Source organism: Ovis canadensis, chromosome 10 (genome assembly GCF_042477335.2).
Source record: "Ovis canadensis isolate MfBH-ARS-UI-01 breed Bighorn chromosome 10, ARS-UI_OviCan_v2, whole genome shotgun sequence".
Lineage (NCBI taxonomy): Eukaryota > Metazoa > Chordata > Mammalia > Artiodactyla > Bovidae > Ovis > Ovis canadensis.
The window spans coordinates 89,041,438-89,067,341 of NC_091254.1; the positions used below are offsets into that span (position 1 = coordinate 89,041,438).

General features: G+C 49.5%; 1 protein-coding gene across 1 annotated transcript in view; it reads right to left on the reverse strand.

The window, feature by feature from the left end:
- Nucleotides 1–25,410, reverse strand: part of SLC15A1 (solute carrier family 15 member 1) — a 50,256-nt gene extending 24,846 nt beyond the window's left edge. Inside the window, exons 1-5 of the mRNA XM_069601927.1 lie at nt 25,265–25,410; nt 4,471–4,487; nt 3,692–3,773; nt 3,406–3,547; nt 2,370–2,489 (exon numbers count right to left, since the gene is read on the reverse strand). Coding sequence (XP_069458028.1) covers nt 2,370–2,489; nt 3,406–3,547; nt 3,692–3,773; nt 4,471–4,487; nt 25,265–25,268 — 365 coding nt within the window. The 5' untranslated portion in view covers nt 25,269–25,410. The remainder of the gene's footprint in view (nt 1–2,369; nt 2,490–3,405; nt 3,548–3,691; nt 3,774–4,470; nt 4,488–25,264) is intronic.
- Nucleotides 25,411–25,904: the final 494 nt, after the last annotated feature.

The window sequence follows — 25,904 nt, forward strand, 5'->3', positions numbered from 1 at the left end:
TAGAAGACTTTAGAAAACATGATTTAATTGCAAAGCAGAATAGCAGTTTATGTAGTAGGATCTTAACTTGTTCATAAAGTACAGAAGACTGGAAAAAAGTAGAGCAAAAGGTTTATAACTTTTTTATAATAAAGAGATCATCATAATAAAAGGGATTAAATATGATCTTTAAATTTTACTTTTGTCTTTTTCAAGTTACTTGTGTTTTACCTCCTGAACTGAAGAAAATAACTCATAGGATCTACCAAACCTCATTTTTAGTTTTGTTAGATTTATAATAGGTTGCTACAAATTTTGAGCTTCCCATGTGGTGCTAGTGGTAAAGACCCCATCTGTCAATGCAGGAGACATAAGACATGGGTTTGATCCTTGGGTTGCGAAAATCCCCTGGAGGAGGGAATGGCAACCCACTCCAGTATTTTGCCTAGAGAATCCCAGGGACAGAAGAGCCTGTGGGCTACAGTCCATGTTGTGAAGAGTCAGACACAACTGAACTGACTGAGCCTGCACTCACTACAAATTTCAGATTTTATAAACGCTTATTCCATATTTTCTTGGTTGTTAATACTGCTTTAAAATGCTAAAAATGTTTTATGAAACAGATAAAGTCAAGGACGATACTTCACATAGCAAGAATTTTTTAAAAATTAAAAAAAATCTTTTTTTAAAAACCATGTCTGTCCTCCTGGATTAACATCTCTTTCAGCCTATTTGCCTCTTAAAACAACTTGTCTTTGGTGGTATCACTAAGCATTTTAAAGGACAACAAAAACAGCCAGTTGAATATTATATACCGTCTACTCTCAACAGGGTTTCAGTACTAACCTCACAAAATAAAATAAGTCACTATGCTGTCTTATGTATGTACTGCCTGGCAGGCAGTGTTCCGGGTTCTCCACCTGGATTAATACACAGGCAGATATTATTACAAATGAGGACACCTGGGCACGAGGTGAAAAACCTGCTGAAGATCACACAATAAGCGAGAGGCACAGGCAGAACTTGAACCCATACAGCCTGGCACCAAAGTACATGTTCTTAATTGACATTGTAGATTAGAAAATTGAGGCATGGAGGAGATAAGTTGGCCCAGGTCTTACAGCTCGTCTGTGGGATGCAGACCCTGGGAGATTGAGCTGTGGGCTGAGTTTATACCCACTGGGCCCCCACCAACACGGTACCCTGGGGGGACCATACATGTCACATCCAGGGACTAGTCTGGAAGGCAATCTGATTAACCAACAAACCAGAAACACAAGATACTGCAGATACTAATTTGAATTTCAATGGTATTTTCCTAACCCATTAGATGGTTTACTATAGATCCAGGAACTGAAGCGAAAGACCAGGAAGCTAAATAAATCTTTACAACTTGTCTGCTAGGCCAGACTGCTGTGAAGGGAAATTCATCTCGTAGGAGAGCTGGTGCCAATAGTACTTTTTATCAGGAAAGCAGAACATCAGACTGGAACAAACTGAATTACTGGAAAATGAGCAGAGATGTGGTACAAGACTGAAAACTGAAGGTACAGAGTCTTGAGGAAACCTGGGGAAACCGAGGATCAGGGTCCATGTGGTCAGTGTCCCTCCAGGGAGGACAGAGATGAACACAAACACCCTGTGCGCTGACCGTGACTCAGGGCAGGTGCACCCAAGACGCCCAGCCTCCAGGTGAGCAGTGACTCCAGACAACGGTTAGGACAGTTAGGTCCTCAAGACCCAACTCTGAGTCAGCTAAACACCTCTCTCTACGCTGATGGAGGAAGGAAAGCCTTCCTTCCACTTAGGATGAAGTTTCAAGTATGCTGTGTGCTAAGTTCCTCCAGTCATCTCTGACTCTTTGCAACCCTATGGACTGTAGCCAACCAGGCTCCTCTGTTCATGGGATTCTCCAGGCAAGAATACTGGAGTGGGCTGCCATGCCCTCCTCCGGGGATCTTCCTGACCCAGGGATCAAACACACATCTCTAACGTCTCCTGCATTTTCAGGTGAGTTCTTTACCACTAGTGCCAGCTGGGAAGCCCAAAGTTTCAAGGAAAATGATTAAAACTGAGAGCAGTAAAGGGAGAAGGGATAGGAGTTTGGGATTGGCAGATACAAACTACTATATATAAAACAGATAAACAACAAAGTCCTACTATATAGGAACTGTATTTGATATCTTGTAGTAAACCATAACGAAAAAATATGAAAAAGAATATGTATGTATAATGGAATCATTTTGCTGCACATCAGAAACTAACACAACACTGTAAGTCAACTACACTTCAATTTAAAAATTACAAAAAAAAAAAAAAAAAAAAATCAGAGCACCAGACAAGCAACTAGTGAGAAGGCGGGGGTAGGGCCACAGTTAACATCAACTCACACGTGCACAGAAATATTGTTTGGGGTTCCATCATGGTTGAAGTCCGTGAGGTCATTAATTGAGCTCACAGCAATGACTACCTGCCCAATGGTGTAGACGATGGACAGCGACACGATCGTCCTGTGTTAAAAGAGGTCAAGAGAATCCCAGTCAATCACACAAGGACTGTCCACTTCCAACGCCAGCGCAAAAAGGCCTCTGCTTCCAATTTTCAAAAGCCCAGTCACGAATGTCCTTGTTCCTCAATTTGGGACAATAACCGGATACCCCTTTGAAAGGCAGCCTGCTGAAGAATTTGGCCCCCAGCATGTAGGCACTGAGCAAAGTTGTGGCTAGAGGAGCCTGGGGAGAAGGAAGATCTGTTTTCTCTTTGAACTATGTGAAAGACTCAGTGTCTAACTATCAAAATGAGGACCTGCATCTCTGAACAGCGAGAGAGCATGATTGTGTATCTGGTAACAACACTTGGGCAGGAGTGGTCCATTGGTTAATTTTGAATGACACTGATTTATTCTGAGATGGTGAATATTCCTGCCTCCGCCCACATCACGAATTTCAGCTGGAAGAGCCTTTATTTCCTCCTGTGTTAAGTCCAAGGAAAATTCCCAAGGACCACCCCCACCCCCCCACCACTGAGGGTGCTCTTGGACCTCTCCCTGCATGACCAGCTGAGCACTCCATGCCCCACCGTCTAGCAGTTTGAGCCTTTCAGCTGCTGGGGTGTTTTCAGGGAGCTTCTTTGTGCTCCTAGCCCTTAATTCCTCATGCATCATTAACAGACGCTATTCCTGCTGCTATTTCAACATGAGACAGGAGGCCAAAAATCCTACCAACGCTACTCACATCCATCCTGCTGAATGCCAGGCCGCTGCTGAACTCTGGCCATACGAAGATGAGCAGAAATGGGGCCTGGGACCCTGTCCCCAGAGTTTTTTACATTCCCTAATTCCTCGTGCCCTGAGCCCACCATGCCAACTCTCAAGGCTTATCATTACTTGTTGGCGTGCTCGTTAACAAGAGAGCTGCCACAACTCACTTGAACTTCCCCAGCCAGGAGTCGGCGATGAGAGCTCCGAGGATGGGCGTCAGGTAGCACAGGGCAACGAACGTGTGATAGATGGCGGTGCCCAGGTTGTCGTTCCAGCCCAGGAAACGTTGGAAGTACAGGATCAGGAGTGCTTTTTGCAGAGGGTAGTGGAGGAGGAGATGGCAAGGAGGTGAGCAGTGGCAGAGGTAACTCGGGCTCCTCACTGACCGGGGGTCGGGGGGGGGCGGAGTGGGGGGTGGTGGCAATGGGGGTGAGGGGTGCCAAAAAGGGTTACCTCTCATTCCATAGTAAGAGAACCTTTCGCAGAACTCATTGACCACGATGAAGAAGATGCTCAAGGGGTAACCGAAGCAGCTCTGACAAAGAGAAAACAGTCTGGGCTGGAAACAAGCTCCTCCCTGGTCCAGCATCATCAGTGAGAATGAATGGCAGAAAGCAGCTGGTGTGTATTTAGTAACTTACCGCAGACCCTCCAGAGGTGGGATCCAGGATTAAGAATTTTTTATTCCCTTACACTCTACGTAGCGACAATGACAAAATGAAGGTTCTTCTTGTTTTACAGTTTTATTGTTAGCCTGAGAAGGGCTATACAGGCAGACCTCAGAGGTACAGCGGGTTTGGTTCCAGACCACCGCAGTAAAACAATGACTGTGATAAAACAAGTCACACAAGTTTTGGGTTTTACGGTGCACACGAAAGTCACGTCTACACTATGCTGTGGTCTGTTAAGTGCGCAATAGCATTATGTCTAAAAAACAATGTTTAATTTAAAATGCCTTACTGCTGAAAAATGTTAACCATCATCTGACAACACAGGGTTGCCACAAACCAAAAACACAGTCTCTGAGAAGCATGGTAACACGAGGAATGCCTGTACACAGAAGTTTCTAAAGAGAAGAAAAGGCCACACAGGGACTCAGGATGGGTCCCTGGTGGATGCTAGATGCACGTTGAGTGAATGGGGTGCAGCTGTGGACAACGAGGGACAAAACAGGTTGTACAGCTTACAGCTTACATCATGAAGCCACATAGGGAAGGAGGAAGGAGACTCACCTTCGGCACGGACATTCCTGAAAGAAAACAAAACGCCAGTTAGAGGCGAGTCTGCCGAGCGCTTTTTGCTGAGTCTGAGCTCAGCCCCTCCAGCCGGCCGGGCCGCTGGGGGTGTTGTCCCCGGCGCTCAGGCCCCATCCACAGTCCAGGGCTGGGCCCTGGCCTCTTTGCTGAGCGGGGCTGGGCCGGTAGCTGCGTTTTCTTTTCATCAGCTCCTCATCAGGGCAAATGAGTGGTCAGGATGGAGAACCAGAGACTCAGAGGATCTGCTGCAACCGTTTCCGCTTTGAGAGGCCTCAAAGGCTGCCCAGTGCCTGCGGGATAAGACCCCCAACTTTCGGAATGTCCTTCACGGTCTCACGAGGCCAGGGGGTTTGGGTGAGGGTGAGAAAACAGAGATAGAAAACGCCGACGCACACCCGACGCGTGATGACGATCCCATCTCCGCCCAGCTCCCCAGCCGCCTTTCTTTTTATACTAGGCTGTGGTCTGTTAAGTGTGTGTGTGTGAGAAACTTGCTCAGGTGCGTCTGACTCTTAGCGATCCCATGGACTGTCCATGGAATTCTCCAGGCCAGAGTACTGGAGTGGGTAGCTCTTCCCTTCTCCAGGGGATCTTCCCAACCCAGGTCTCCTGCATGGCAGGCGGATTCTTTACCAGCTGAGCCACAAGGGAAGCCCTGTTAAGTGTGCAATTAAACATTGTTTTTCAGACAGAATGTTGTTAAGTGTGCAACAGCATTCTGTCTAAAAAGAAGGTTTAATTTTAAAATGCCTTTCTTCCTGCCCAGTCCCCCAGGCACACAGGCTCCCGGACACCCACCCCGCCTCCCTGTCCACACACCCACAGCCCTGAACTCGAGACAGCAAAGCCACCTCCGACCTCCCTGCATAACCAGAGGGCAATAACCGACAGTCTCCACTGCGGCCTCCCCGCTGCCGGAAGAATCACGGGGTTCTCCAGCCCTTTATCCCCAGCGTCTTTTCCAGCACCCGCTGCCCAGCAGGGGCTTAGCATCAAAAGAGGGACTTAGAAGAGCAGAAGAAAATGGATGAGGGTCCAAGTGAGCTGGCACCAACGAGGTGCCACGGACGGCCTCCTCCACCTTAGCTGTGCCCCTCACCCCCCTTGCCCCTGCCCTACTGTCTCCCCGGAACTGTGACCAGAGCTCACCCAGAGTCTTGCCCGAGTCCTCGTATCTCCTGCCTGGCATGCTGTGGCCCACGGGGTCACAGAGTCAGACAAGCCTGAGTGAGCAAACAGCAGCATCTCCTGCACTGCCCCTGTCCCTGCACACCTTGGCCCCTATTTATCAGAGGCTGTCCCGTACTATTTCACATGCCTCTGTCCCTGGGGACCCACCCTCTTTCCACCCCCTCACCCCAGCCCCACTGACCACAGCTTCAAGTTCCTTATAGTCATGATCCTCAGACTTACGGCTCTGTGACTCCATAGTTGTGTGTGTGGGGAGGTCTGTGTGTGCCTCTGTGTGTGTGTGTCATATCCAACTCTTCACGACCCCATGGACTGTAGCCTGCCAGACTCCTCTGTCCATAGAATTTTCCCAGTAAGAATACTAGAATGGGTTTCCATTTACTACTCCAGGGGATCTTCCCAGTCAGGGATTGAACCCACATCTCCTGTGTCTCCTGCATTGGCAGGCGGATTCTTTACCACTGTGCCACCTGGCAAGCCCATGAGCAGAGGTTCTCAAACTGGAGCCTGCCTCAGAACCAACCCTAGGGCTTGAGAGAGCAGTTTCTGGATCCCATGCCCAGAGTTGCTGTCTCTGGAGGCCTGAGAAGGAGGTTGCATTTCTAATAAGGAGGAGTAGGTCCCCCGAGCTTGCATTTCTAACAAAGTCCAAGGGCACGTCAGTGAGTGCTGCTGGTCTGGGGATGGTCCCCTGCAAACCACATGCAGACTGTGAGGGCGAGTTGCCTGCCTGGTTTAAGTACCTAAATTTTATCCCGGCCCTGGGCACCTCAGGACACTCCCGGGCCCATGTCTGGGGCAGGGGGTAGAGAACTGGATACAGAGGCTGAACAACTCGCTGGCGTCTCCCCCATGGCCCCACTGTAAGCTCTTACACCTTCCCTGTTCCAGGCCCTTCCTCTCCAACTGGCTGCCTTGTATTTTCGTCCTGTGCTCGTCCAGGGCCCCATCCCATAAGACACAATTGCAACTCTCTCTGAGGAACCCCCTTCTTGGCCTGGACCACATGGTCTTCCAGGCCACCACCCCCCATCTCGTAAAGAGGGGGTCTTCCTTCCTGAAGCCAGTCCCGCTGGGCTGCGGGTAACTATACTTTCCCCCGCCTCACATTAGACACCTTCCCACTTACGAGCCCCTGGTAGCTCAGAGAGTAAAGCGTCTGCCTACAATTCGGGAGACCTGGGTTCAATCCTTGGATTGGGAAGATCCCCTGGAGAAGGAAAAGGCAACCCACTCCGGTACTCTTGCCTGGACAATCCGATGGATGGAGAAGCCTGGTGGGCTACAGTCCATGGGGTCGCAAGGAGTCGGACGCGACTGAGCGACTTTACTTTCACTTAAGAGCAGTGATGCTATCTTAGTCCTTGTTCTCAAGGTGGGAGAGATGAAAGTTCTGGAAGGAGATTCTTCACCGCTGATGGACTGGTTTTCTCCCCAGTTAGACTTTCTTATAGGAAGGGGCTATTTTCCGGGGCAACACGTGAGGAGTACGGCATGAGGTTGGATGGGAATGGGATGCTAGTCTTGTTGCTGACCCCATCCCCCTGCGCCCCTGGGCAAGCCCACCTCCTCTGCACGCAGCCTGCCTATCAGGTGACAGGAATCCCACCCACCTAAGATGGCTATGAGAGTCCATGGGGGAAGCCCCAGCCCCAAGCTCCATGCATCCTCCAGGGGAAGCTGCTACTATTACAGCATCCTCGGCCCCTCACATGGTGCTTTTCACAGACTGGAAACCAAATGTCTGCCGAGTGAATGCGTATCCTGAAGAACCAGCCACTCCGGTCCTCAAGGACTGTGCTCACATGCTGGCTGCTTCACTGCAAAGTTCCATTAGCCCCTCCGGTGAACCCCAGTGCCCCCATGTCTTCCCAATCCCCACATGGCTTGGCCCCAGGGGAGCGGTGGCAGGAGATCAGAGGGTCAGGGCATTTTCCTCCCCGGCCACTTCAGACAACTGAGTCCTCAAGGGCCAGCCACTCTGCCCCCGACATGGGTCCTCTGCACACGACTCTCCTTTGAGGTTTTTGTCTTGGCTCTGTACCACTTCCTACTGGTGGCAATGGTAAAGCCACCACTCTGGGTACCCACCCGTCACTTAGGGAGCCCCGGCCCCCACCCCCATCTAAATGTCTTTCTGAGTATGCCAACTGTTTCCTGATGGGACCTTGGGGGATAAACAAGCCATGTTTCACCCTCAGACTACATGCTGCCGTGTTTCATCACCAGAGTGGGGAGAGGCCCAGTCTGCTGTGAAATCAAAGGACCTCCCAGGAAGATGCTTTTGCAGAGCTCCACAGGACGAGCCTGTTGGCTGCATTTGAAGCCTGCCCATTTGTCTTCTTGGGGACCTGGTAGGGCCGTACGATGCTCTGCCTATGTAAGACTTCAGATAATGTGGCCTTACCAATGCATTCCAAAGACCAAACAAAGTCATGAGGTTTGTCCACACCAGAGGTCAGGTTGGTTCTTGTGATGGGCCTTTTAGAGAAAAGCAGGAGGGTGTGAACACCCAGATGACAGAGACAGCCTGGAGCTTCGCTCCAGTCATGGTGTTCACACATTTCTTGTAAATGTTGGTCTGCAGGGAAGACTGCCGAGTCAGGGTAGCACCTGTAAACTTCTGGCTGAACATTATTTAGCATGGGCTTCCCTGGTGGCTCAGCTGGTAAAGAATTCGCCTGCAATGCAGGACACCTGGGTCGGATCCCTGGGTTTGGAAGATCCCCTGGAGAAGGGAATGGCTACCCACTCCAGTATTCTGGCCTGGAGAATTCCATGGACTGCGCAGTTCATGGGGTCGCAAAGAGTCGGACACGACTGAGTGACTTAACACTGGCAAAGGTTTTGTTTAGTTCACACATAAATAGGGTTCAGTTCAGTTCAGTCGCTCAGTTGTGTCCGACTCTTTGCGACCCCATGAATCAAAGCACGCCAGGCCTCCCTGTCCATCACCATCTCCCGGAGTTCACTCAGACTCACGTCCATCGAGTCCATGATGCCATCCAGCCATCTCATCCTCGGTCGTCCCCTTCTCCTCCTGCCCCCAATCCCTCCCAGCATCAGAGTCTTTTCCAATGAGTCAACTCTTCGCATGAGGTGGCCAAAGTACTAGAGCTTCAGCTGTAGCATCATTCCCTCCAAAGAAATCCTAGGGCTGATCTCCTTTAGGATGGACTGGTTGGATCTCCTTGCAGTCCAAGGGACTCTCAAGAGTCTTCTCCAACACCACAGTTCAAAAGCATCAATTCTTCAGCACTCAGCTTTCTTCACAGTCCAACTCTCACATCCATACATGACAGAAAAGAAACGCTAGACTTTGTTACAACAACCATCACACCCAAACTACGTTATGGAAAATGAAATTCCTACACTCACTCAGGTGAAAATCCGAGACTGAGCACCCAGTCGTCACTCAGGATACCTTTTATTTTCTGAAAGCTGTGTCTTCCAAGGAACCACTTTTATTGCTGTGGGGGATCACAATAAACTGTGGAAAATTCTGAAAGAGATGGAAATACCAGACCACCTGACCTGCCTCTTGAGAAATCTGTCTGCAGGTCAGGAAGCAACAGTTAGAACTGGACATGGAACAACAGACTGGTTCCAACTAGGAAAAGGAGTGCGTCAAGGCCGTATATTGTCACCCTGCTTATTTAACTTCTGTGCAGAGTACATCATGAGAAACGCTGGGCTGGAAGAAGCACAATGGAATCAAGATTGCTGGGAGAAATATCAATAACCTCAGATATGCAGATGACACCACCCTTATGGCAGAAAGTGAAGAGGAACTAAAAAGCCTCTTGATGAAAGTGAAAGAGGAGAGTGAGAAAGTTGGCTTAAAGCTCAACATTCAGAAAACAAAGATCATGGCATCCGGTCCCATCACTTCATGGGAAGTAGATGAGGAAACAGTGGAAACAGTGTCAGACTTTATTTTTTTGGGCTCCAAAATCACTGCAGATGGTGACTGCAGCCATGAAATTAGAAGACGCTTACTCCTTGGAAGAAAAGTTATGACCAACCTAGATAATATATTCAAAAGCAGAGACATTACTTTACCAAGTAAGGTCCGTCTAGTCAAGGCTATGGATTTTCCTGTGGTCATGTATGGATGTGAGAGTTGGACTGTGAAGAAGGCTGAGCACCGAAGAATTGATGCTTTTGAACTATGGTGTTGGAGAAGACTCTTGAGAGTCCCCTGGACTGCAAGGAGATCCAACCAGTCCATTCTGAAGGAGATCAGCCCTGGGATTTCTTTGGAGGGAATGATGCTAAAGCTGAAACTCCAGTACTTTGGCCATCTCATGCGAAGAGCTGACTCATTGGAAAAGACTCTGATGCTGGGAGGGATTGGGGGCAGGAAGAGAAGGGGATGACAGAGGATGGGATGGTTGGATGGCATCACTGACTCGATGGACGTGAGTCTGAGTGAACTCTGGGAGTTGGTGATGGACAGGGAGGCCTGGCGTGCTTCGATTCATGGGGTCGCAAAGAGTTGGACACGACTGAGCGAGTGAAGTGAACTGAGAGGTTGCTAAGCTCTTCTTTCATCGATTTCAGATGTAATGGATGGATATAACACTGCGGTTAGCATTTAATTAATACACCTGTGTCCTCTCAGGGCTGCTGTCTGAGGCAGCTCAAGTGCTCAAGCACTTGAACTCAAATTTCAACTGTCGCCAGATTCTGTTGACTTTGGTATAGTTGTGTCTATCATTGATATTCTGACAGTAAATCTCATTGGCGTATTCGAGTGGTCTGATGTTTCTCGAATCACTCATGGGTCACTTGGTTTTAATTACAGATCAGAGTAAAACAGCTTACCCCAGGCACACAGTAATTGTGGAATCAATGCTGGCCCTTGTTGTTATCCTAAGCCTAGCAGTGCTTTGCGCTCTCTTTTGGCTACAGAATTTGGTAAAAAAAAAAATGCACATCATAAACTTCTACGATCACTGACTTTTGGGGACAGCAGGAAAAACCAAGAAAGACACATGGCTGCTTCCTCCTCATTAATGGAACCTTGCCATGAAGGGGACTATAGCCGAGTACCTAACGAAGCACGTTGCGCATTCTGAACCATTTTGGGATGGAAACCCTAAGTGGACTATTTTATTACTTAGAAACTAGTAACTCCTTCGTTAACACGATGGGTGTAAACGGTGCTTTTCTAGGATGCGGACTTGGGAAAGGAGGGGATGAGGCATCTTTGCGGGATATAGAGAGAAGCTTGCTCCTGCAGGCAGAGGAAAGTGTTCCCCTATCATAGCGGAGACGGAAATCAAGGGAAAGATTAAGCACTGCATGATTTATTGAGGATGACATTTCTGAGGTCGCATGGTGTGGGAGGCAGAACTTTGGTCCCACAAAGATGTCCACATTCCTGATCCCCAGGGTCATGTGGATATGTTTCCTGCCCCAGCAAAAGGGACCTGGCAGGAGTGATTCAGCCAAAGACCTTGAGGGCAGGCACTTATCCGGCATCATCTGAGAGCTCCAGTGTAATCAAAAGGGTCTTTAAAAGAGTCAAAGGAGGAGATATGAAGACAGAAACAGAGGTCAGGACGATGGTCACCTGCTGGAAGGCCACCACAAGCCAAGAAAAGTGGTGACCTCTAAAAGCTGAAAGGACAGGGAAACAGGGAAGAAGCCTGCCCATACCTCGATTTTACCCCATGTCAGACTTCTGACCTCCCGAGCTCTAAGACAATAAATTCGTGTTGTTTTGACCCACTAAGCTTGTGACGATTTGTTATAGCAGCCATAAGAAACACACACATGGGTTTGTCTCAAGCTCTGCAGATGTAGGTCTCATCACTGTTTACATGGGCTGCCCTACTGGCGCAGATGGTAAAGAATCTGTCTGCCTGCAATGCAGGAGACCTGGGTTGGGAAGATCCCCTAGAGAAGGGAACGGCTACCCACTCCAGTCTTCTTGCCTGGAGAATCCCATGGACAGAGGAGCCTGGTGACTCGCAGAGAATCAGACACAACTGAGTGACTAACACTTTCACTTTTGGGGGCTTCCCTGGTGGTTCAGCAGAGAAGGCAATGGCAACCCATTCCAGTACTCTTGCCTCGAAAATCCCATGGATGGAGGAGCCTGGAAGGCTGCAGTCCATGGGATCGCTGAGGGTCGGACACGACTGAGTAACTTCACTTTCACTTTTCACTTTCATGCATTGGAGAAGGAAATGGCAACCCACTCCAGCGTTCTTGCCTGGGAGAATCCCAGGGACAGGGGAGTCTGGTGGGCTGCCGTCTGTGGGGTCGCACAGAGTCAGACACGACTGAAGTGACTTAGTAGCTGGTGGTTCAGATGGTAAAGAATCTGCCTGCAATGCAGAAGACCCAGGTTTCATCACTATTTACATAGATCTAAAGACTCAAACTTCCTAACAAGTTTTATTTGTTGGCAAAATTTCCTTTTTATAATTTTTTTTTCCTTAAGCAACATTTTTTATCTGAGGCTTAGGAGTCTGTATGTGGCACCTGCCTTCTGAATGGAATTTGGCAGAATCTGTAATTAATTGCTCAGTTAGTTTCTGCAGGTTCAGTTCAGTTCAGTTGCTCAGTCGTGTTCGAATATTTGCCATCCCATGGACTGCAGCATGCCAGGCCTCTATGTCCAACACCAACTCCTGGAGTTTACTCAAACTCATGTCCATTGAGTCAGTGATGACATCCAACCATCTCATCCTCTGTCATCCCCTTCTCGTGCCTTCAGTCTTTCCCAGCATCAGGGTCTTTTCAAATGAGTCAGTTCTTTGCATCAGATGGCCAAAGCATTGGAGTTTCAGCTTCAGTATCAGTCCTTCCAATGAATATCCAGGACTGATTTTCTTGAGGATGGACTGGTTGGATCTCCTTGCTGTCCAAGGGACTCTCAAGAGTCTTCTTCAACACCACAGCTCAAAAGCATCAATTCAAGGCTGTATATTGCCGCCCTGCTTCTGCAAGTTACTGACTCTTCATTACCTGTCTCTAAAGTGGGGCTGCTGCCTTACAGGACTGCTGTTAGGAATAAGGGTGTCTGAAACTGGTTCTGTAAACCAACAGTAAAACGAGTTTCCTTGGTGATGGCTCTCGTAGGCTGTGTATATGCCTCCCCAAATCAGTCACATGAGACCCCAGCGAACACCATGGTCCTGCTAGAACACGCTTAGCCTCACTCCTGGCAGAAGCAGCTTTGGAGCTGAGGCGAGAACTCCTCTTACAATGTTGGCTCTGCAGCCAGTTGGTGGAAGGACATGGAGCTTTGAAATCAGCTTGGAGATGTTCCTCCCAGTCATGAGGATCTGGTCAAGGCACTCGACCACTGGATTCTCCATTCCTTCATCTAGAAGTGCTAACACTTTCTTTCCCAGTTGGTTGATAAGATTGAACCTGCATTAATGAGGTTTGCTATTAATTGCATCCCAGGAAAACATCTGGGTAGTGTGGGTGGATGTTTGGCATGGACTGACTTGAAAATACGGACAAGACTGCCGTGGGAGCCCCGGCAGGGGAGAGAGGTGGCCCTTGAAGAAAGAGGCCATCTCCTCCAGGGGCGCTCTCATTGATCAGATCAGTCCTTATGATGTCACTGGGGGGAGTTAGGTTGTGGGATGAGGAAGTTGTGGACAGAGGAAAGTCAGACTTCTCAAATACAAGCCACTGGCAAGCACGGACTTTCAATCAAGCTGCTCTCAAACGGGTAGCAGAATAGTGTGTGACTACGTGAGTGGCTACAGGGGTTAAAGGAATATTTAAAAACTCTCCAGTGCAGCAGTATCTCAAAGGGTGGGCTCTAGACCAACACCAGCAGCAGCAGCTCCTGGGAATTCAATGGAAATGCAACTTCTTGGGTACATCACAGACACGTGGAATCAGAAACTCTGAGGGTGGAGCCAGCTGCCTGCACAGTGGCAAGCCCTCTCGGGATACAGTTTGGAGGCCACTCACTCATTGCCCAGCATCGCAGGAGGGGACTGGTGTGCCGTCAGGCACTAGGCAGTGCTCCCATCCAGGTGGTCAGCTCCTATGATGTGAGTCTGGCCTTGGCTCTTCATTCCCTGTTTCTAAGCTCTGTCCTCTATTTACCAGGATGACGGTGACCAGCAGACGCCTTGCCTCGCCTTCCCCATCTCCTGTCCCCCCACTGACCTGAGTGTCCAGGGTGGAGGCTCTCAGGACCTCCCTCAGACCTCTTAGGCTCTGCCTCCGGCACGGCCCGGCCCCTGCTGGGGACCTGACTTCCATCGCCCTTCCCCCCAGCACTGGAGCCAGGCCTCCTACCTCTCCCCCTCTCCTGGCTCCTGCGTGGCTCCCCGCAGCATTAGGGCAGTTAGCGCCTCCCCTTCCCACCCCTCTCTCCTCCCTTAGATCCTTTTAGTCTCTTTACAACCACCCTGGACACAGCGAGCTGTTCTGACTTCTGAAAAGAGTTTCAGAGCCTCATGTATCATGTGATTGCCCCCTCCTTTTTTTTTTTTTTTGAGAAAATACAGCTTTGGTGACTGCAAAAAGAGCCTGGCAAGAGATGCATCAGGTGTAATTGCAGCTGGCGACGACAGAGGATGAGATGGTTGGATGGCATCACCGACGCGATGGACATGAGTTTGAGTAGACTCTGGGAGTTGGTGATGGACAGGGAGGCCTGGCGTGCTGCAGTGCATGGGGTCGCAAAGAGTTGGACATGACTGAGCAACTGAGCTGAACTGAGGCTCGGTGGCGAAGCATGGGAGAAGAGGCACGCTGGCTTTGATTTTTTTTTCGACCAAATTGATCAACTTTGATCAAGAAGCCAAAGGGCTTTTTCCTTCCTTCAGTGGGCTTTTGCCACCAGAGTCAGGCTTGTTTCAGAGCAGACAGCCTACATCTATCACCCGAGGCCCTTGTTTTCTGGAGGGGCTCTTCCTGAGGCTGGCTCTTCCTGACCTGATGAGTTTTTTTTTTTTTTTTTTCCTTCCTGGAATGTCTTGCCACATTCCCCCACCTCAGGGTCCCTGCTTGTCCACAGGGCAGTTTTGTGCAATTTGGAAAATCGTGATCTTTCTGCCGGATCTTGCCCAGGGGCACAGCTTAAGAGTGGAGAATGGCTCAATGGCCCCAGGCACTGCCTTCCAGCCTGGGCCTGCTCTGGGGCCTCTGGGCAGGGCACAGCCTGTACCCCTGGGGTCACTGGCCCTGCCCGTCTGGACTTGTTTTTATAGAAATAGCCTCTTTTCCACAACTCCTTTCATCCCCACTGAGAGAACCTATTCTTCCCCTGCTACACTGACAAACAGCTGCATAAACCACCTGCAGTTCAGGAGAGCCGGGTTCAATCCCTGGGTCTGGAAGATCCCCTGGAGAAGGGAATGGCAACCCACCCCTGTATTCTTGCCTGGAGAATCCCCATGGACAGAGGAGCCTGGCGGGGCTGCAGAGTAGGACACGACTGAGAGACTAAACCACCATCACCAGACATCCAACACGCTGATGTGTGCTTTCCTGAAAGCCATTTAATCAAGCTCCTGGCTGTCCTGCCAGCACCGCTGCAAAAAGCAAGAGCGTTATCAGGCCTTTGAGAATCGGGAACGTCCACTAAACTCTAACAACCTGGAGCTGCTTGAGGAATGCAGGGAAACCAGTGCTAATGGGACGGTGGGGGTTTTATGAAGCGACTCTGGCCAAGATCCCAGGGCAGGGACCAGACATCTTGGGTGCTGGCCACCTTGTCGCCCCACTAGAAAGGCATGGGGCTCTCTGTCCAGCGGCCCTTACCCACCCCCAAGCAGACAGACATGGCATACGAAGCCATACGAAGCCATCTGGCTGCATCCAGGCACTGGCTCCCCGGCCACAGGGCCCCTCATGACCATGCTGCCGTCACCAGCCTGCTGCTTCACTGTCGCCCTTTTGCTGGGTACCGGGAGGCAGGGGGTGCATCTTCCTTCCTGTGTGTGGATGCAGCAAGCTACCTCGGGGCAGCTTTCGCCACCCAGCAGCCGGGCCTGGTCCTCCATTAATCTGATGGCCGGATCTTCATCTTTCTTGAAGCTGTCTCCGCCTTCCCTGAACTAGGGGGGTGTGTGGGGGGGGTGGGTACCCTGGTCAGGGCTGAGGCTGGCAGTCCTTAGTTAATGCCCCTAGGGGCACTTCTGTTCATTTCGTGAACAGAGCGGCTTAGAGCAATGGAAACGTTATCATCTCGCGGTTCTGGCTGCAAGGCGGAGCTGGTTCCTGCAAGGCTGTGAAGGGCGAGTCTGTGAGGGACCTGTCCCCCAGCTTCTGGTGGGTTGCTGGCCAGCCCTGACGGTCTCTGGCTTGTTTCAGCATCGCCAGATTGCTGCCTTCGTCTTCACCTGGTCTTCTCCCCACTGCTGTGTCTGGGTCCAAACCTCCCCCTCTTTCTAAGCACACCAGTCACACTGGACTGGGGCTACCTCCTACAGGGTGACCTCACCTGGACTGACTCCATCTGCAATGACCCTGTTTCTATGTAAGTAAGGTCACATTCTGAGGTACTGGGAATTAGGACCTCAGTATATGGACCAGGGGGAGGCAGGGGGTGGGGTGGGGGACACAAACCCCAAACAGCATTTGTAGGCACACTCCTGGGCTTAGTCACTCAGTTGTGTCTGACTCTGTGGCCCCATGGACTGTAGCCCACCAGACTTTGTCCATGGGATTCTCCAGGCAAGAATATTGGAGTGGGTTGCCATGCCCTCTTCCAGGGGATCTTCCCAACTGAGGGACTGAACCCAGGTCTCCTGCATTGCAAGTGGATTCTTTACCATCTGAGCCACCGGGAAAGCCCAACCTCCTAGTAATACTTTAAAAAAAAAAGATTTCTATAAAGAACTGTCTAGAATCACAGGCATAAGAGGCCCACAAAGGCTGCCTCCGATGGCTTTATAAATCACCTGCAGCTTTCAGCATCTTGTTTCCATAACCACAGGTCTGAATTCCTGACGGCCATTCCCATTCTCCCTCAGAAAGAAGTCAGCTCTGGGCGCCCCAGATCTAAGCCCCCGGGACGTGCTCAGAGACAGTGTATTCCTCTACTGCAGGGAGAGGGCAGCCGGAGTAATCAGTAAGCTCAGTCAGTAATAGTACTCAGTAAGCTCAGTCAGTAATAGTACTCAGTAAGCTCAGTCAGTAATAGTACTCGGTAAGCTCTTACGCAAAACAGAAAGGTCCAGGGACTGACTCAAGTTCTGCCTCAGGCGGAGGCTAATCAGTGACTCAGGGCACTAGTTTACTGGGGGTTATGAAAACCATCCTTGCTCTCCAGGGATTTCCTGTATCTGCACCTGGACATTCTTTTTATTTTTTTAATTAATTTTTTATTGAAGTATAATTGCTTTACAGAATTTTGCTGTTTTCTGTCAAACCTCAACATGAATCAGCCACAGGTTTATGTCGGGAGCCGCGTTAGGCATTACTGACAAAATAGAGGCATGGCCCTAAACCCCCTCCCTTTGTTCCCTAGGCACAGACCCGGAATGAAGGAGTTAGGCTTTGTGATTCTGACTTGTTTTTTCCTTTCCTCGGCTGAGTTGACTGAAGAGAATATTAAGGTGCTTATTGTTTTTGAGAGGAGCATGAGAAGGCATAAAGCCTTCTGCAGCTGTGCTCAAAGAATAATTCATCAAGTTAATCACTGACATTTGTTCAAGGACTTTTACAAAAAAAGTGTTCCAGAGTGAGCACACAGGCCGCAGCTTGAGGCCATGGAAGGGATTGCTATCTGAAGCCCATTTGTGAGAAAAGTGTTTATGGCAAAGGAGTTTGCTGAATTTAGGGCTTAGGAATAATTAAAATAGTTAGAAGCTAAAGATTTAAGGATTGCTGTAATGTTACAATATTCTACTATAGCTAATAGAAATTAGGGACTTTAGAGATATTATTAGCTAGAAGCTCTTTCTAAGAAAGAGTGAGCTTAGGATACTAGGGGCAAACAGGACTTAGAAAGATAAGAATTAAACTGAGGAATGCGGTATGCAGCCCAGACATTAGCATGAGTTACAGTGTATTCACAAGGACACATGAGAAAGAGTAGATAAGAATCGCTGAGGGAGGAACTCCTTTCGAGGGCCAACAAAGATTTTTGGAGAAAAATAAATCTGGGTCAATGGGAACTAAAAATATAAAACCTCTGACCTAATGCTTTTGCCAAAGTATAAAAGAGAATCATAAGCTTGAAATAAACAGGCAGTCCAAGAAGAATGAGAGGCTGCCTCAGTTTCTCGCTGACACTGCTCACACCTTCAGGTTGAATCCCTGGCTGTTGGAGCTGGACTCCGGCAGGTTTACACACATCCCCTCCCTCTTGAGCCTCCCTCCCATCTCCCTCCCCATCATACCCCTCTAGGTTGATACAGAGCCCCTGTTTGAATTCCCTGAGACATAATGCAAATTCCCACTGGCTATTTTACATATGGTAATATACGTTTCCATGTTACTCCCTCCACATCTCACCCTCTTCTCCCCTCTCCCTGTGTCCATAAGTCTGTCCTCTACGTCTGTTTCTCCACTGTTGCCCTGTAAATAAGTTCTTCAGTACCATTTTTCTAGATTCTGTATATATGTGTTAGAATATGATATTTATCTTTCTCTTTCTGACTCACTTCACTCTGTATAATAGGTTCTAGGTTCATCCGCCTCATTAGAACTGACTCAAATGAGTTCCTTTTTATGGCTGAGTAATATTCCTTTGTGTCTATGCACCACAACTTCTTTATCCATTCATCTGTTGATGGACGTCTAGGTTGCTTCCATGTTCTAGCTATTGTAAAGTGTGCTGCAATGAACAATGGCATACGTATGTCTCTTTCGATTTTGGTTTCCTCAGGGTATGTGCCTAGGAGTGGGATTGCTGGGTCATATGGTGGTTTTATTCCTAGTTTTGTAAGGAATCTCCACACTGTCTTCCATAGTGGCTGTATCAATTTACATTCCCACCAACAATGCAGGAGGGTTCCCTTTTCTTCCCACCCTTTCCAGCGTTTATTGTTTGTAGACTTTTTGATGATGGCCATTCTGACTGGTATGCAGTGATATCTCATTGTTGTTTTGATGTGCATTTCTCTAATAATGAGCGATGTTGAGCATCTTTTCATGTGCTTATTAGCCATCTGTATGTCTTCTTTGGAGAAATGTCTGTTTAGGTCTTTCCCCCCTGTTTTGATTGTGTTTTTTTTTTTTTTTCTGATATTAAATTGAGCTGCTTGTATATTTGGGAAATTAATCCTTTGTCAGTTGTTCCATTTGCTATTATTTTCTCCCATTCTGAGGGTTGTCTTTTCACCTTGCTTATCGTTTCCTTGGCTGTGCAAAAGCTTTTTACACCTGGACATTCTTATATTCTACAAGGATACCCTATAGGGATTTCCCTGGTGGTTCAGTTGTTAAGACGCTGCCTTTTCAATGCAGGAGGTGCGGGCTCAGTCCTTGGTTGGGGAACTAACATCCCACATGCCGAGTGGCCAAAAAAATAAAATAATAATAAAATGGAGGCTAGCAAACTTTTAAGGAAAAAAAAAAGGAACATTCTGTATTCCGAACTTAAGAGTGAGGCTGACTCTAAATGGTATGACAGCTGACAGTGAAAAAACAAATATATTCTCAGGGTAAAGACAGACCATGCCTCAGAGCTGTTGTAAAAGGAAACAGGAGAGAATGGGAGAGGAGGGGTTCCTGGCCTCTGGACGCTACCACCACGGCGAGGCCCATGCACCCAACAGGCAAGGGAAACAAGCGTATTACCGTTGGCCCTGACCTGAATATCCTCACAGGAGAACACAATGCCTGCGGCATGCAAGTGTCACTAAATTAAAACAAAACAAAACACTAAGACCTATCTTCTGGTCTTTAGGGGAGTTTCTTTGGAAGCAATTAAAAATAAGTTAAAGACCTGAAATTTTGGACATAAAGATTTTTTTGCTCTAAGATGTTAAATCGTGACTAGAAAAACTGCTTTCTGATCCTGGTAAGTGTGAAGTTAGGCTGCAAAACTAGGTACAGAATGCAAATGCTTTCCTCTGTTGATATTTATGTTGAACACGGCTCCATCCTGTCATGAGAATACATAAGAATATCTGTAAGAAATTTCTAGAAGTAGAATGCTGGTAAAACATTGTGTGTACTTTAGATTTTATCTGATATTACCTAACAGCTCTCCACAGAAGTGTTAGGTGACTTACTTTTTCCAATCTTATGATTTTGGAATGAACACGCACGGAAGAGAGAACTATATATATATATATAAATAAACAAAAAGCTAAACACTATTCATAGTTAAAGATTTCCTGGAAACTTTATCCTGATCCAGAACACAGTATAACAGAGTCTGGACATTATTTTTAGAATTAATGAGGTAAATCACCCATGTCTATGACATCACTGTGAATATTTCTGATTCACCTACTATTATGTACTCGGGGGTGTATTTACAGACCAGTTCTGTTATTAAATAAACTTGTTCAGGATGGATTGGAGCTATGACTGAAAAATCCATCTGTCTTGCTGGGGGAAGACACTAGTTACTAAATGCAGCACCTTTTGAGGATGCCGGCCACATCGGAGCGATCTATGCACACTATGAATATTTCCTAACTAAAGTTATTGATAAATAATACACAATTTCAGAGAGAATGTTTTCTAGTACCATTTACATTTTTAAGTAAGTGTTAGTCATTCAGTCATATCCGACTCTGCGATCCTTTGGACTGTAGCCCACCAGGCTCCTCTGTCCAAGGGACTTTCCAGGCAAGAATACTAGAGTGGGTTGCCATTTCCTTTTCCAGGGGATCTTAACAACCCAGGGATCATCTCCCTCATTGCAGGCAGATTCTTTACTGTCTGAGCCACCAGGGAAGCCTGCTTTTAGTACCATGTATAGGGTTAAACAGTGTTCTCCCAAAACTACAGTCCTTTCCATAATCTTGGAAGGTGATCTTATTTGGAAATGGGGTTGTTGCTGATGTGAAGACTGGAGACAAGGTCATCCTGGGGTAGGATGGGTTCCGATCCCATACGACCGGTGTCCTGGTAAGAAGACAGCCACGTGCACACAGAGGGAAGACAATGGCCAAGTGATGATGGAAGCAGAGACGGGAGAGCAGTATCCACCAGCCAAGGCATGCCAGGCTGGCTGAGAACACCAGAAGCCAAGAGGAAAGGCAGAGAATAGATCCCCCCTATGGCCTTCAGAGAGCATGCCCTGCTGACACCTGGGTTTCTTCCAGCCTCCAGAAATGCGAGACAATAAATTTCTGCCGCTGTAAACAACCTGGTTTGTGATACTTTTGTTACAGCAGCCACAGGGGAATGAATACATCATGGAACTTAAGTGTTTGGACTAAATGAGAAAAATGTTTGTTCCTCTAAGAACATCTCAGTCATCCCTCCTGACATGTCCTAATAGAGCTTACACGAAAACCCTGCAGAGAGTTTGAAATGCTGAGTCTGAGCACTTTTAACAGGTCTTCTTACGGTTTGGGAATTTTCTGGTCTTACGTCTGTCCTTGAACCAAACTTTCCTGACGGGCACAGCTTCAGGGTCACACATCTCCGTGAAATCAAGGTGACTCGGAAATGCAGGCTGACAGCAGTCCAGGGGGAGGTGCGGGCTGGTCTCCAGTCTCGGAAGGACTAGACCTTCCTCCTTGCTCAGCACAGTCTGTGGACAGTCGCATCCCTGTCTTGGCTGTAACACCTTCCACCTGCTGAGACGGTCCTGTATCCCCGTCCTGCCTGCTGATAGGAGCTGCACCTGGACCGGGTCTGGGCAGCCAGTCCTGTTCACATCGACCCCACGGGGTAACCCCACCACGTTGTTTCCTCGGGGATACATTTCTGACCTCTGTAACCAGGGGACAAAGTTCCGAAACCAGCGATTCCCTGCTTCTTGATGTTGCAATCCCAGGGCTATGAGTCAACGGTTCGCATTCATCTTCTGATAATACTGCCTCTTTCTTTCACCACCATCATGGAGGAAGGAGGAATGTCCTGAGTCCACCCTTGTTTTTATTTCCCTCTTGGCTCACCTGGGACGCCCGCCTACTTTCTCTCCTGCCAGAGATGGAGCCAAGATGTGTGAGAACTGTGTCCAGGAGCAGCCACGGCCCAGAAAAGTGGGAACAGAGCTGGCTGGCAGTCCCCGCACCGCGGCTCCATTCGTCAGCTTGACCCCAGGGAACAGATGGCTCCCTGGAAACAAGCCTGGTGGCTCAACCAGCCCCTGGAACAATCCCCCAAGCTGTCTCTGTCCTTCAGCAACTCAAAGGGCAGTGGGGAAATTATTGATCAGAAATCCGAGAAAACCAAAACTGGAATAATTCCACTCAGGACATTTTGTGGGGATGAGAAGGGCTATGCAAAAATTTATCATGAAGATGGCAAATTCTCCAACCTTGACGAGACACCGTACATGACTGCTTTCACTGGTCTCATAATACTTTATTTCCCTCAACTGTCATTCGGTGTGGGAAAATGTTGCTTATGGGCTTGTGCTTCTGCCCCTGAGGATATGAGCTTCTTCAGGGCAGGACAGTTTTGTACCCTTATGTGGTAAAAGTACAGAAACAAAATACCTGCATAAATAGGTGATTCAGGTCAACCCGTGCCAGCCTTAGCTGGCTCCCTTCGCGAGCTAAGCTTCCGATTCTAGCTACTAATGTGTCCCAAGTTTGGTCATGGAAGACAACCCAGGGCCCAGACTGCACTCGATCTTGCTACAATCTCGTTCTGGGGGCACAGTAGTAACATGGGGACGTGTGCGAGGGTCAAGAAAAGAAAGCTGTTGTTTAGAGTCACGTAGAGTGGTGATTCTCAAAGTGTGGTCCTGGGCACTGTCAGGAGCAGCAGCATCTGGGAACTTGTAAATCCTTGAATCCTGCCCTGACCCACTGATACAGACATGTTAGAGCCGGGGTCCGGCTACCTGTTAGGATAAGCTCTAGCTCAAGTGATCCGGATGCAGGCTGAAGTCTAAGGCACACCACTGCCTTAGAGCGTGTGTGCTAAATCACTTCAGTCGTGACCATCTCTTTGCAGCCCAGTGGACTGCAGCCCGCCGGGCTCCTCTGTCCATGGGATTCTCCAGGCAAGAAGGTGGAGTGGGTTGCCGTTCTGTCAGCCTAAAAGGACCCAATGTCAGAAGTTTCCTCTTCTTACTCTGGGGAGGAAGAGGTTCTCCCCCCACCCCCCGCCCAGGCTTCTGGCCGACAGCAGCAGTGCCAGCCTCCCTGGCCCTTTGGCTCTGTTCATAGGTCTACTCAAGAGCTTCTAGGAAGAGGAGAGAATGTGGAAGGACTTATAAATGCCCAGGGTTGAGGGACCTTCCAGGCTGTCCTTGTATACTCAGGCAGGAAACTAGCATGAAAAACTCTTCTGAAGGACACGCGAGGCCAGCAGGAAGCGGAGGGCTGGGGCAGGGGTGGATAACAAAGTGAATGAACTGCTCAAGTTGGCCCGGAGGCCCTGGCCTGGGTGTCGGGGAACTTGCCTCCTAGAACCTGAAGCCCCCTCAACTTCCATTTTCAGAGGCCCACGTGGGGCACATGACAGAAGCACGATCTATGGTTTTCTAGAACCAGAGCGAGGGAAGGAATTTGTGAGAACAACTTCAGCATAAATCTTTGCTAAGCTCTTGGCCAGGGGTTGGGGTGGGGTTACGAGGAGGAACACTGAATATTTGAGATTTTCAGCAAAGGCATCCCCAGCCCTCCAAAGGCCTCAGAGGGGGCTCCCCAGTCAAGGCAGGTCAGCCCTGGCCTCCTCTGCACCTCGACTCTGATAATCTCACACGTTCACTGAAGCAAAGGTCAGCAAGCAGCTTCGGCTTCGTGCCAAATCCAGCCCTCTGCCCTTTTCTGCAAGGCTTGCAAGCTAAGAATGATGTCTATATTTTAAAAGAGTTGAAGAACACACTTAAAGACTATTTCATGATACCTGCAAGCTGTATACAATGTACATTTCCATGCCCATCAGTAACATTTTACTGGAACACAGATTTGCCAATTTGTTTCATATTTCAAATTCCAAGGGTGGAGTTGAATAGTTGCCACAGGCACTGTGTGGCCTCCTTAGCCAAAGATATCTCCCATATGACCTTTTTCAAGAAAAATGTTTCCCTAAGAACTTTTCCCCACTTCTTTCCCCTCCTGCTGAATTCACCAAGTGTCCCCCTGCAGTCATGAGCAGACCTGAAACAATCCTGGCATCATCTCAGTCACAGACGTCTGCTCTTAAGACGGGAAGTCACTGCTGCTTTTCAAGTTAAAAGACATTTCCTAATTGTTTCATTTATTAGCTAGACCCAGATATCAAAAACTTAGGACCTGAGTAAATACACAACTCTGGCCATCTGATGTGAAGAGCTGACTCACTGGAAAAGACCCTGATGCTGGGAAAGATTGAGGGCAAGAAGAGAAGGGGGCAACAGAGGCTGAGATGGTTGGATGGCATCATCCACTTCATGGACATGAATTTGAGCAAACTCCGGGAGCTGGTGAAGGATAGGGAAGCCTGGCGTGCTGCAGTCCACGGAGTCACAGAGTCAGACACGACTGAGCCACTGAACAGCAAGAGAGATGCAACTGGTGTCCGAACATAGACTTTTTGTTGCTTCTCACATGCTATGCCTATCTCAGGGGCAAAACACACAAAAGAACCCGTAAAGCCTGAAGGGTCAATCGGTAAACTAGAAAGTGTGTTCACTGGGGACTACATAGTGTTCATTCACTGGTAATCAGGCAGCAGACAGCGACCTCGCCTGCAGCTACCTTTGGGAAAGTTCCCATTCAGCACAGAAACTACTTAGGTGTGGAGATCTGAAAACCAAAATAAATATTTCGGAGCACCTCCCAGGAAAGCTGCACCGAGCGACAAGCGGATGGTATTTTTGCAGTGAGACCCAGAGCACCCGCCCAGGAGCCGGTCTGCCAGTCAAGCGGCGCTTTGATGGCTGCGGCGGCTGACCGCCTGCACGCGAGAGGAGGCGCACGCTCAGCACCCCTGGAAACCCCAAGTGTGACCCACTTGCCCAGCCCCACTGCCTGTTGGACCAGGGTTCCCTCTGGGGTCACCGGGCCAGCCAGAGGCAAGGGAAGTGCCAAGGGAGCCTGCCCCCTTCCCCACTGAGGTTCTGCGGACCCCTCCCATCACCAGCACCACCCCGTCCAGCCCACAGCCCACAGAGTGGGAACACAGAGGCCGTGGATTCCCAACAGGTGGGCAGGTCAACGTTATGGCGTTAGTTCTTCCGACGAGCGTCTGCCACCTGGGGCCCCCTCCCTCTGCGCTCCCCCCTTACCCCCCAGGACAGGACAAAACTTCCCCCGAGCCCCCGCCCCCCGGCTCCGGCTCCGCGGACCCCCGGTGGCCGCTTCCTGCCGCGCGGAGATGTCCCGGCTGCGCCCGCGCATGGCCGCCCGCGGTGCCAGCCTTCCCCGCTCCGCGTGCACGCGCGCAGGTCCCCGAGCCGCAGGTGGGGACCGCGTGGCAGCCCGGCCCCTTCCCGGCCCGCCGGGAACCCCTCCGCAGCGCCCCGCCTGCTCCCGGCTCCCCTCCGCTCCCCGGGACCCCGGCCCGCCCGGGCACCTACCCATGCTGGCGGCTCCGAGGGCTCCCTGCGACTGGCGAGCGAGGAGTCCAGGTGGGAGGAATCCGTGCTAAGATGTTGTTTCCTGTGACTCGGTTTCCAGGCCCTGCCCAGCACCTGTGCAGCTGGAGGTGTGCAGGCGGGGCGGCGGGGCTCCACCCTTGGAGGCGGTGGAACGGCCGGGGCAGAGGTCGGCGCCCCTTGAGCCCCAGAAGGGGGACACCTGTCGGCGGCCCGCGCCTGGACTCCGCCCCGGCCCCCGGGGGCCGCCAGAAGGGAAATCTGGGCCAGGATGCCCTGTCTTGAGCGTGCATCTTAGCCAAGGGGGAGGGCTCATGAAATGCAGGGTCCCTGGCCTCACCTGGATTTGCTGACTCAGTAGATCGGGATGGGGCCTGAGAATCTGCATTTCTAACACATGCTGGGACCCCACTTCGGAAAGCAGTACTGCGCTGGGTAAGCACCATGTCTGCAAAAATGGGCAGAAGGTTGGTCAGTTCAATGTCGGTGCCTGCTGCAGATGTGTGGCTTTTACCTGGCCTGTGAGCTGTGGAAAACATTTCTGGAGAACTCTATATTGCCTTCCTTTAAGAATAACAAAACCAAAAATAAGAATACAGCTAGGAGCTCCAGATCTTTTTTT